Genomic DNA, 13,684 nt, shown 5'->3' with positions numbered 1-13,684 from the left:
GTTGCTGTCCAAGTTTGTTTTATATAAAAATATATATATTTTTATGTATATATATGTATATATATATGCATATATATATATACAGGTATATATATATATATAAATTATAGTTATACTTTTACTAATATGACCAATTTGATAATTATATTCCATGACGAATTTAAGCCTTTTTTGTAATCATTGTTCGTAAATATGCAAATTTATATATCATTGAATTCTTTTATAATCATGGTGACAAAATTTGATCTTTTGTTTGGTGAACCCTGGATAATATATTTTTTAAATCTTTTTAAAAAATGTGAATGACACTTCAGCTTCTTTTTTTCGAGGCTAAATTTCGTCAAATTAGCATTTACGAAATTGACCAAACAATGACAGACCCTTGTCTCCTTCGCTAACGTTTGTCATTAGAATTGTGAGAGCGTTGTTGTCTTAGGATGAAGGGATAAGGGAAGACAAAGTAGATAAGATTATGACAGCATTGATCATTGATGAATTGTCTTGCGGTCGGATGAGGTAATTGGCTCATTCACTCAGAAACACTGTCACATATGGGTATTCTCCCCCAATTTGGGCAGTGCAGAGTAATAACCCTCGCTTCGCTTGACATCACGTTTAATCGATTTTCCCAATAATTTACGGGGCTCCTAAGTACCGAATGTAGACTTACGCGCACCATTTCCCTCCCTCCTCCTCCCCTCACCCCACCCCCTCCCAAAAAACAACCCCCCTCCGTTCACGCAGGGAGGATTTCGAAATTGGGTTTTTGGGAGGAGAGAGGATATCACGGTCGGCCGTTTCCGAAACTAATTATTCTGGCATTTTTTTTAATGGACTCGAAGAAAAATAAACGCGTCATAATTATTATAATGTTTTTTATAAATTTAACTTTGGAAATTATATTATCAAATGATTACCTGCTTATGCATTTGTGTGGGATTATTCTGCAATCGCTTCGAGCCATATTCCCTTTAACGAGCGCCGCATTTCGACTGGAACTGGTAGAAAACCCGCTCCATCATGGAGACGGAGGTTATCTTATATATATATATATATATATATATATATATATATATATATATATATATATATATATACATACACATATATATATAATGTGTGCACACACATTATTCATTATATATATGTGTATATTTATGTATGAATATATATTCATTTATATGTATGTATGTGTGTGTGTGTGTATATATATATATATATATATATCTTCGAAATGGAACACTCTTCGGCGACGCACAAATATATAAAAACACATATGTAGATTTTTAGAATAGAGAGACACAAAGAAAGGACACTCACAATAAGTTATTTGACGTTTCGACAGCTCGGCTGTCGTCTTCAGAATGCAAATGTCGTCTGCACATACACACACTCGTAGTGTTACGTAAAATTGAATTGCATTGGAGTTCAAGAGTACAAGAGTTGGTGACTCAAACCATACTTCGAATTAAGATTCTTTGTGGAACCTGGAATACAAATTTCTTTTTCGCCTGAAGATGACTTAAGAGATCGAGACCCAGTTCCTCTTGATATAAATTTAGTATTAATATAACTTTGATGTAAAAATATAAAGAGAAAAAAATTGAAAATCTTACCAGAAAAGGAGTCTCCAAAACTGGAATAGCGTGGCAAAGATAAATAAATCTAATAAATTAAGAAGCGGATACTCTATGCTGTGGTTTCAAAAGAGGCTTAGTTCTATATTCAATTCTTATGTGTATCTAAAGACGAAATAAAACTCTAGACTGCAGTCAACTGAACATTATATTCTCTTAAATGACTGTAATGTGGTGCTGTTTGTAGAAATATGTGTCTGTATTAAAACATTATTTATAGAAACTGGTGCTGTTTATAGAAACACGCGTCGGCATTGTTGCTTTATTTATATTAGCGACCAGTAATATTACTGACGCTCCCCATCACCATTGAAAAGCTAGCAGAGAAGGAATTTAGCGAAATGTTTCGAATGAAAATATAGTCGTGTTCCTAAAATTAAAAGGAAAGTTATCTGAAGAGAATTGCTAATGTTACATGATGTACTCCCGACATATTAGACAGAGAGATATGGTGGAGTTTCGTAAACAAGAAAATATGAAGACGTCTTAGAAGTATTTCTGAGAGACATGCAGTTGGTGTGTACAATATAATTATTTTTCGATGATATATATAAAAATTATTATCCTAAAATTATTCAATGTTTTTTTAATTCCGTTATTATAAACCTGTTTGATATCCTTATTTGGCAAGTATATTTATTTTTGATTTATAATATTTTTCCGTATTTTTGTTGAAGGGATGCGGCAAATACGGACAGCTTATTTTCAAACATTGAAAGAACTCTTAATGGAAAAGAAGTGGGAAGAGAGTTTTGGGAACATCTTTGAGACCGTGGGTTTTCTTTCTGAGCAAAAGAAAAGGGAAATTGAAGAATTGGTCCCAGGAGTGAGTCAGCTCAAGGGAAAAATGAATTAATGGAATGTATGCTTAACGGGATGCACCAGAATCAGTACTGAATGTGGGAAGGCGAAATCATGGCATTCGACCAATCATATGATGGCAGGAGTGATGAATTAGGCGAGAGATTGGTGAGGTGGGAGTTTGTAAAAATCTAGTACCAGGCGGGGAAAATTAATCACAGGAATTTTCTTTTCAAACTGCTTTTCTTTATGAGGCGAAATATTTCTCCCAGGAGTAGTTTTCGGTTCTAGGGAAATCATCAGACGAAATCTGTCTCTCTCTCATTCGTTATTTTAGCCAAAGAATTTTTTCATAAGTGATGTTTCCGTGGAGATATACAAAATTTACTTGGGTAAGAAAATTATTCTGTGGAAAAATCAGTTTTTTTAATATATTTCTCCACTTTCTACGATATAACTCCACTTATATATGACTCCACTTTCTACGATAATCATTCTTATTTAATTAAACTTTAACGCATTTAAAAAAGGGAGTTATTTTGCCGCACCCTGTGTGTACATATATTATGTGTGTGTGTGTATATATATATATATATATATATATATATATATACATATATATACATATACATATATATACATATATATATATTATTTGTTTATATATAAATGTATTATATTTAAAAATATTATATATATAATATATTATAAATATATATTATATATGGAAAATTATTTTCGTAGTGTTTTTAAGTTTTAGTGAATATGATATTTTAAGTTTAACGCTGAAATAATAATGCTAAAGGAAATGGATTTTCCGTCCGCCCTAGCCTTACGTAGACGATTCTACTAAAACGATTCTAAATCCGCGGGGATATATATATATATATATATATATATATATATATATATATATATATATATATATATATATATATACTGGGGCATTTATTAACAGATATCGCGAGTTCGGTTTGATAAATTCGCATGCAATTCACCTTCACGGGGATACGTGGGACGGCGAGAAACATTCAGATTCACAGTGAGGCGTAGCCCGTAAGCATCCCTAGGGGTGAAATAAACACTTTTCATAATGTTCCAACAAAATTCAGTAAATGTCATCCATCGCTCAATCAAAATGTTCTTTTCATTCACTTTTCCTACCTCCCCGCAATCCCCCACTTTCCCTCCAATTTGATATGGCGACAGGGGATTACAAAAATTTTTAACGTCAGCCATTAACTTAAGTTTACGGATCGAAGGTCGAAGGGGTTGCGAGGGGGTTGGAATCATTAAACGCCGCCAGAAAGATGGCGCTCCCCGTCGGGGGCGAGTCACCTTCGTCCCCGGGGTCAGACGGACCTGCCGAAAGAAGGGGATGATCGTTTTTCGTCGGACGGAGGGGAGACTTCGAGTCGAAACAACCCCCGCCCGTGGTAGAAAGGGTGGTGGAAGGGCAGAGTGAGTCAGTTGGATCTGCGATATTACAAGTATTTACGACACTGAGAGATGTTTTCGATATGGGCTATATTTTGGATAGGGAGAATGTAAATTACGCATTCGAATAAGGCTGTGGACTTTTGAACGAGTTCTTTCTTGAGATTTGACGATATTATCGATATGCTAGTTACTGGCGTTATTAACGATCTTAATTAAATATTGTTTTACCGCTTTATGTCCTAATGAACGGTATTCTCCAATTTACATATATATATATATATATATATATATATTCTTCCCTGATGAAGGGGACCACCAAAATATTGATGATAGTTGTGTTTTGGTTAGTGTGTTTATTGTTTCTACTATAATTATTATATATATATATATATATATATTTATATATATACACATAATATATTATATGCATGTGGTATTGGCGGAATTAGCAAAAGTTTCGATATCAACTTGAAATTATCGATATGTACGATATTTTCCATGGAGAACTACAGTCGACTTAGGCGCTGTTTTCGATGCTTGCGATGATATTTTTTTTACGGAAGATATAAATTTGGGATGGGTGGAGTGGAATGAAAGAAGACTGCAGGGGGATATTGGTCGGAGGGGTTGAGAGAGGGGTCATCTGGGCTCGCGCCCACTTTTAACCCTCGTCACCCCCATGACTTAAAGTGCTGTTGTCAAAATTCGCAACCACTCCCCCCCCCTGTGCCTCTCTCACCCCTCAGAGCTCTGGCGGCATGTTTCGCCGATGGAGGAGGGCAAGCGGGGGTGTGTGTCTGTGGATGCGGTCTGGTGGGGGTTGGGTGGGGGAGGGTTCAATAAACGGGAGGCATCAGACGGACGCGGATGGGGTGTCGGGAGGAGCGCGTGGGGGTTGGAGCGGGGGTTGTTGTCTGATGGGCGGGGGAGGGTAGTGTGGCGCTAAATAGGATGCGGCGAGTGAGTGCCGTGGAAAGTTAGGTGTGTGCGATGCTCATTTGGACAGGAGCATCGACAATCGATGACAAATGAAAACCGGGATTTTCGACAATGGATGTACCTGTCGATATGACGATGGATAGATTTTCAAGTATTATCTATTGTAATTGTTTTTTCGACTTGTATATTCTCATTCATGTAAATAATTTTGACCATTCCTATGTATCAACTATAATGCCAATATCACGTATAGATTAGTGTATCGGAAAACGTCATGTGGCCTGTCTTATTTTAGCCATACTATTCCTATCCTTATATCGTCCATAGCGAATACATCGCACGTTTGAAAATTTCATACATATCGAAAATGTCTTACATATCGACGAAATCATTCTAATCGATGATATCATCCATATCCATAATATCGTTCATGTCTTTAAGAGCGACTATGATACAATTTTTGTATCGATACTATTATCTATACATGGACGGTATCGTAAATATTGACTTATATCGTCCATATGGGCAAGATCATCTATATCGTCGATAATGATTTCATACATATCGAAATTATCTATCGTATCCGCAATATCGTTCACTCACCAATGAAGTTCGTATCGACTAATTCGTCCAATTCAACGATATCCTCCGTATCAAAAATATCGAAATTATTGATAATATCGTACAATTGGAAAGCGATACAAATATATAATAATGTCGTAAGCAATGAAACTATCGTAAATGTCCAAAATTTTGTTCATAACGAAAATATATTTCAGTTCGGCGTGTGTCGTGTATATTAGAAGGATCGTCCATTTAAAAATATCGTATGTTCTGACAATATTGTCCGTATCCACAACAATGTCGTCAATGTCAACACCATGAGGTCCTATTGACAGATTCATCGAAAAATCCCCTCATTAAAAATCTCATCCATTCTCGATAAAACCGAGCGTATTGAGTAAAATGTAAATGTAAAATTATCGAAAAATTTTTTAACCGTCGGAAATGCAGTAAAAAAAGGAACAAAATTTCCCGTTTAAACATATATTTTTCATATAATTAAATTGACAATTATTACCAGTCCTCGGTATTTCGTGCCCTGAAACCTTTTGGAGAAATATCGGCATATCGTATTGATATATCGTCCTAGCACGCCACCCTAATGGGTAATCGGAGAAGGGGTTGAATATTCGGGTCGGTGACTGTGGGGTGGGTGCTGTGTTTATTGGTCTACCCTGACCTGATTTGGGGAGAATTGGGTGCGAGTGGGGGACCTTTCGAAGTTTTTGGATGGGAAGAAAGGGGCGGTTTTTTTAATAATTTTTTCTTTCATCAATCCTTTTTCAGGATTAGATTTTCCCTCTTGGGGCCATGTTTTGAGAAAATTACCTTTCATAGAACAGTGGGGCCTTAGTCGCCTTCGAAGTACTACCTTTGGGATCTCACACGCTTATCCCAGCGTCTCTTCCACTTTTCAAAACAATAGGAATAGTCCTTTTTATGAATGGTCATCAGCTGTCTCGATATATTCCCCTCTATCTCTTCAACCAACTGTTAGTAAAACTGAGCTTTTATTTCAGGGTCATATTCGTAGACCCATGACTCATCTCCAGTCATGATCTTTTCTAGAAAACCTGGGTCATCGTTTGCGGCTTGGAGCAAATCCCCTATAACTTGCAGCATGAAATTCTTGACGTTGACGAGATAAAAGAGAATGCGATGAGGCTGCTGATGACCATTCCGTTAAAAATAATTTTGACAATCGTTTTGAAGAGTAAAAGAGGCGTTGGGATAAGTGTGTGAGGTCCCAATGTGTGTGTATAGAAATAGAATAAGGCCTAATTGTTCTAGGTTGACCATTTTTCTCAAAACACGAGGTCTGCACGGAGAGGATTTCGCATGGCTAAATCCTCTCCGTGCAGACCTCGTGTTAACAAGATGGCGCCTTTAAAGGAATGGCATTTTATTTACGCATACTATGTTCTCCCCTCTCTCTCTTTCTCTCTTTTTCTCAATTTCAACTTCGAGAATCTTTTCAGTTTGTTTATTCTCTTTTATTTTGTTCTGGTGCTCTCTGACATCGTCGCGAACTGATTACCTCCCTGGGATCGTCACCAATGCCATCTACCTAGTTTTGATTGAAATTCTCGTGAAAATATACTATCTGGATGCGTGCAAGTAAGAAAATTCCTGTGTGTACCATCAACTGATCTTTCCCAATTGACGGAGAGAGGTTTTTCACTCCTTTCCCGAGCCCGTATTTTTCACATTGTGGAGATCTATTTGTGGAGCTCAACTCCGAAGAGTGTTTGATGCCGTTAACGGAGACGTGTTTCAATCGCGATGGAACAATGGCCGATCGAAATAAAAGAAAACAAAACAAAAACGAAATGACAAAAAAAATATATAAGATACAAAAACAAATGCGAAACGTGTTTCAGAACGTCGTCGAATGCATCGTGACGACTGACCTTTCGTGCGAAATGAAAAATCATCCATTTCTTGTTTTGTATTTTTTTTAAATTCATTGTTTTATTTTGGGGGGGGGGGGTTGGATCGAAGTACGTCATTCGCCATCTTTCTATGAACACCTCGGAGTGTTGTTCTTTTGTTTTTCAGTGTCGGATTGTGTCACGGGGACAATCTGCATAAAGTGGAAGGACATCGAAATGAAAATTAATGATCGATAAATTTATTCATTTCGATGTAGATTCGTCGAATGTGTCGCCTCTTGTCTCCTTTTGAGAGAAAGAGATGACGAATTTGGGAATGATGACGAATTTTGTATTTTTATGTGTAACAGCAGTTCGTAAATGTGACTGGACACTGTTTTTAAAGTATCGCTTTTGTTTTACGGAGGGTCCGAATTCCAGGGAATTTAGAGTACTCAAAATTTTGAGTACTTGTTTTTATTATATTAAGAAATTATATTTCTACCGCCTTTCATAACTCCTTAACCTGATCACTAACATATAATGCACGAGTATTCCTCTAGAATAAAAAAAAGTACCTCAAGGTCTCTCCGTAAGATTGAAAGAAAGCTTTCTTATTAGAAATTCAACAAATTGTAATGAGATTGCTGCCGGGAAAAGTTCTGGAAATCATTAATTTATTATGCAGGGCAATTTGTTAAAAAATCTAATGCAATACTGTAAGACTAATTTTTTATAGTAATATTTGGTAAAAATTTCAGTTAAATGCCATTTTAAACTCTTTTATGAGCACTCACGCATGCGCACAGGAAAAAAATTACCATCGAATTCATAATTAATCAAAGGTTAACATAACAACTGCTTTGCAAACGAGAAAGTTTACGCTTGCCGAAAACGGTTGGAGTAGACGGGTTAGTAATATAAGAAAACGTGAAATTCATTTCTTACATATTCACTTCGTGAAATCAATGTCGATGGTTGTATAATTTTCATTTTTTAGGAAAAGATTTTGCGAGCATGTGATTTATTTGCACGTTGTAAATTTCTGCGTTCCTTAAAATTAAACGCGAAAACGCTAGTAAACAACGGTTACCATGACTTAGATTCAAGATAGGAGCAGCGATACATATATTTTTTTGGTTTCATCTTGGAATTTTTCCTTACTCTTTGAGCATGTTTTCAGAAGAACTTACACATATATTTATATAAACAACCAGTTTTTACAATATTGCAAAGTAGAGGGAGAGTTAATTTCCTCTATCGACGACATTGCCATACGGAAATATGCACACACACACACAAACATATATATATATATATGATATATATATATATATATATATATATATATATATATATATATATATATATTGTCCTGCCTATTATATTGGGCAGTGCACCACACCCCTTAATATCAGAATTAACAACCACCGAGCCTCATGCAAAAACTCTTCCCTAATTGATATGCTCCCTATCCCCAAACACGCCTCCGAGCACAACACTCCCTTTGATAAATGCTATAGTGTATCCATCATAGCATCCCTCCCACCCTCTGATCCTCCACTGAAACTGAAAACATTAGAGTAATCCTTCATCTGGCTCTTGGAGTCCTGGAATTGGCCAGGAATCAATATTAGGCATTAATTACCCTGCTCCAAACAATTTTTTCATCCCCCTTCCACCCCCATCACCTTCTAAATTTTCCCCTCCAAACCCTTCCCTTACGAATTCTCTCCCCACCTTCCCCTTCCATATATCGCTCCAGCCCTCGTATTCCCTTCAGTTCTGTCCCTCTCTTCCTTGATAAAGGTGGTCACGACCACCGAAAATTCGAAAAATAGTGAGTCTCTTTTTTGTGTGTTTCTGTGTTTTTGTCTGTTTCCATTAGTGCTAAGTGTTATACATTATTATTCACGTCCGTGAGACTTTCAAAAAGTGTTATATATATAATTATCAACATTAGAATATGTTAAGCCACACACTAAAAGTTCAACGTTTAGTTTTAAGTTTAACAGCTTCACTAAAAGAATTGGGAAAACATTGTCGCGTAACTCACGGGCAGTTGGCGTTTCGGGGGACAGGAGGCGGCTCATTAATGAGCGGGTTTTCATGTTTGAATGTGGAATTGGCCAATGTGGCTCGTTCCCTTCTTCTGGCTATGCGTGTCACGGAGCGCACTTTTCCTATCCTTTATGACATCGTATGACTGCTTTCCATACCATCCTTTCCTCGTCCAACGTCCTCCTATTTCCTCGTAAGCTTTTGGCCGAAAGGTTTCTGAAATGTCCTTTAATGTTATATATATATAAATCTATCTATCTATATATATATATATATATATATAGAGATTACTTCTATATCTTCAGATGAAGACGGATTGTTTCCGTCGAAATATAAAGAAAATACGTGTGTGTTCTTCTTTTTTTTGTGTTTCTATATTGTGTGTTACTGTGTATTGTACTATATATATATATATATATATATATATATATATATATGTATATATATATTTATAAATATACACATACATATATATATATATATATATACACACACACAATATATATAGCCACAAACATATCATCCAAACCGGAAAGCCGGTTTGGTAGGGGATTGTAGAGTTCACCCAATACAAAGACCGACGGCGTGTGAAATTCACACATCAGGGTAGGGTGCCCAGTTCCTTTCCCTGTGCCGGTTATAGTTTCCCAGGAAGATCTGGTGCCGGAAAAATCACATAGCTTGGGTAGAGCTGCAAGTGCCTAGAGATGCTCCCCCGTTCCCCCATATATATATATATATATATATATATATATATATATATATATATATATATATATATATATATATATATATATACACACAATGGCAGCACTGGGAAGTAATTTCCAGCCTTGATGGAAGGTGTGATAGTCCAGTTCACGTATGCATTTCGTCTGGTGCCCGCGCCTGTGTGTGTGATGCACACGTTGCAAGAGAGGTGGCGAAAATCCGAGAGGGAGTGGAGAGACGTCGTGGGGAAGGGTTGGTTGTTGGTAGGTTTTGTGTGCGTGTGAGGGCGCTGCGTGCGCGAGGAGAGAGAAAGAGAGAGAGAGGGAGGGAGGGGAATGAATGAAGGAGACGGGGGAGATAGAGAGAAAGGGGAGTGGGAGGGAGAAAAGGGGCGAGGTGGAGGGACGGACGGAGAGGGAGGGCTGGGAGGGTGGGAGGGGAATGGTGGGTGGGTGGGGAAGGTTGGGAGGGAGGGGAGAGGGATTGAAGGTGGGGGCGTGGTTTGACTACGTACGGCAACAGCCAGCATGTCCCTCCCTCCCCCTCTCCTGTCCATCCCTCCCTCCCACCCCCCTCCCCTGAAACCAACCAACCAACCATCCCCTCACACATACACACACGTAGGCTCGCAAGCACACACCCACACACGTACACAGACACATTTCTCTCGCCGTCTCTGGCATCACATGGCGAAGTGCCTTCTTTCTCAGAGTAGGGGGACCTTCCTTGTTCATTTCTCCAGAGATAGAGTTGCTCGACGCAGACGAGGACGCGCGGGAGAGCAAGACGGGTTCGCCGGGGAGCACAAGAGGGACCTCGCCGGGATAACGCCTGAACCTTCATCTACCTCCGTGACGCGATAAGACCGTCTTTTGTTTTTTTTATTTTTTGTTTTTTTTTTGTTTTTTTTAGATAAATAAAAAATCTCGGGTGCTCCGTCCATCATCTCTCCTCTCTCTATACATATATATATCTCGTCATCCTCCCGCAAAAGTGGTGCCAGTTTCATTGCCGGAGTCGCTTCTGCGCGGATACCCACCTTCGTCTGCCACCGATCGCAACCCTTTGTGCGTGCGTGTGTCTCTGTGTTTGTGTGTCTGTGTGGGTGTGTGTGACCGCTGGAGTGTCGCCCCGCGTGATACGTTGATGTGAGCGTCCGTCGCTACCCAGAGGATCATTCTTCCTTCCATCATCCCCCCCCCCATACCCCGTCCATCAATCCTCCGGTCCGACGATGCAGCGCCCGGCCTCCATCTTGGTGAGAAATTCGATTTTCTTCTTTTTTTTTAAATCCTTCCGTCCTTCCTTCCTTCCTTCCTTCCTCCTCCGCCCTGTCACTCCTCCCTCCGCGGTTCTCCCTCGCGATTTCGAACGACCGCCGCAGACGGCGCCGCCGCCGGTGGCCATTACACCATTCGTCGTCGCCTTGGTAACGCCCGCGAGACGGTTTCCATGGCGACCGGGTCGCCCTCCTTCGACCCTAATTTTTCCGGAGTCCTCCTGGTGTCTGTGTTTACGTCTGCCCTCCTGCTATCGCCGGAGGAAGTGGTCTTATTCCACCACCACCCCCACTCCTCCACAGTCGTGCCATAGCGACCAATTAGTCCGGAGCATTCCTCCTTACCGGTGGTTTCGCATTCCTTGGAAAAGAATTTCGTTCCTCTTCTGTTTCCGGTTTATTGGTGGTTATATATTTTGCGCAGCCCTCGGAGAGATTTTGGTGTTTGTAAGTTGGGTTTCCCTCCTGGGGATCGACCATGTTCCGTCAAGGTCCGTCATGGCTACGTGTTGTAGACGTCCAATCATGCGGAAGGGATCATTGTGTCTGCATTTCTTCCCCAACTGTCCTCTTCTTCTGTCAGCAGGTGTGTCCGTATGGTCTCATTTTGCCTTCTCCGATAAATGGTGGTTGATGCCACCAAACTGGGCGCTACTGGAGTGAGGGAGGAAGGGAGGAGCCAAGACGTGACGACAGTCTCCGGTCGTGGTCGCCAGACCGTGTAATCTTGCGAGTTCCTCCTGGGTTCGACTCCCAGAAGTGGTGACCGACGTAGATGGGAAGTAGTACGTGATAGGGTGGGAGTGGGGACAGCAGGGGGTAGATTAACCTCCCATTCCACCTTTCAATTCTACTTCGACGTCACGCGTCGGGAGAAATAGCAGTGACCTCCCCACCACGCACACCCTCTCCTCTCACCCCATCAAAAAAACCCCCACACCCCCGACCGACTCTCCGAGGCTTTTGGTCCGGAAATGCTCTCTCTCTCTCTCTGTCTCTCTCCACGGCAACCGTCTCTCGAAGTGTATCTCCGTCTGCATTGGTCCACCCGTTTTTCCTCGATGCTTCTTTTTGGCCACCTTTTGATATCGATGCCCAATTATGACCCTGCCAGACGAACGGGTAGTCAGAGCGTGATATCGTAAAGAATATCTCCCTGCACGAATACGTAATCCTCCCATTAATTTCTTCCTTTCTTTTTTTATGCTAAACAGACTTGTCGCGTCGATCTCTTAAAGGTGCAGCAAGATACGTCTCAGATGCTAATGTACTTAGGATAACGCAATTCCTCAAAGGTGATTTTTTTCTGTAATTTAAAAAGAAAGAAATTATCGACTCTTTTGGACTATTCGTATGCGTACTTAGCCTCTGGCGAAGTTGGTGAAGGGGGATAAATAGAAGCAGCTTCAAGGTTGGAGATTTCATCAAAATATTATCTAGTCCGTTCCAGCTGTGAACCAACATTTTGGGTAATACAGGGACCACTATAAAACTAATGCGCATTCTCTGGGAAAAATAAATTTATTGATCTTACCCTTACAAATGCTTCAAAAAATCTTCAAAATACTCTCCCCCTACAACAATACACATGCAGAGACGTGTCTTCTATGCCTGGAATGCACCTTGAAACTCCTCGACGGGAATATCTCTCAGGAACATTGTAACTTGCTTTTGGATGTTTTCCACAGTCTCCCAATGCCTTCCTTTCAGCTCTCTCTTCAGACGGGGAAACAACAAAAAGTCGCTCAGAGCCAAGTCGGGACTCAAAGGGGGCTGGGGGACCACCTGGGGTGGCGCTCCGGGCCAGGAAGTTGGTAACGATGAAGGACATGTGGATTGGCGCTCCATCGCGCCGCGTTACAAAGTCGATAAACACACTTCACGCGGAGGCACGTTTTTCTCCACTCAGACTGCTCGGAGCAAACTGACGATAGGCTGCGTTGAAAGGGTAGACCCCCCACCATATTTTCCGATCGGTTTTACCGCACTGCAATAGATAGTCGCGTCACAATAAAGTCATGCGTATTCCTTTCACAAGTAAGTTGGCAATGTATTTTTTTTTGTTTGCGGGGTTTCGAACATTACCGCTGTTTTAAACAAAAATAGGGTTTAATGGTTAATTAATTTTCTCACTTGGTTTTAATCGGTCAAAAACGTTAATTTGGAAACGAACCTCTGGTCCGCTGCGAGTACAGACATACGACACATCTCAACAACTACACCGACCATATGGTTGATATTATACTTCTTGTCGCTCCAAATAAAACCTTGACACATGCGAATTTACCCTCTTAAGGAATTTCAGTACGACTGTTGGTTGTATTCCATACCGTTAATTCTACATACTTTCGATGCATGCTGGATACTAATTTGCAACGTCT

At 39.9% G+C, this 13,684-nt stretch overlaps 1 protein-coding gene across 3 annotated transcripts in view; it reads left to right on the top strand.

The window, feature by feature from the left end:
* LOC139689250 (annexin B10-like) overlaps window positions 1-13,684 on the top strand; it is a 148,131-nt gene that overhangs the window by 82,969 nt on the left and 51,478 nt on the right. The window contains exon 1 of one of the 3 annotated variants that reach the window (XM_071586303.1): window positions 10,736-11,282. The exons of 1 other annotated variant lie outside the window; for it this stretch is intronic. In XM_071586303.1, the coding sequence (XP_071442404.1) occupies window positions 11,259-11,282 (24 nt within the window). In that variant the 5' untranslated portion in view covers window positions 10,736-11,258. Of the gene's footprint in view, window positions 1-10,735; window positions 11,283-13,684 lie in introns of those variants that run through there. One more of the 3 variants, XM_071586299.1, reaches the window with a different exon arrangement.

The sequence above is a fragment of the Hetaerina americana genome, unplaced genomic scaffold, assembly GCF_022747635.1.
Source record: "Hetaerina americana unplaced genomic scaffold, ioHetAmer1.1.p SCAF_1, whole genome shotgun sequence".
Lineage (NCBI taxonomy): Eukaryota > Metazoa > Arthropoda > Insecta > Odonata > Calopterygidae > Hetaerina > Hetaerina americana.
This window is presented reverse-complemented; position numbering and strand designations above follow the sequence as displayed.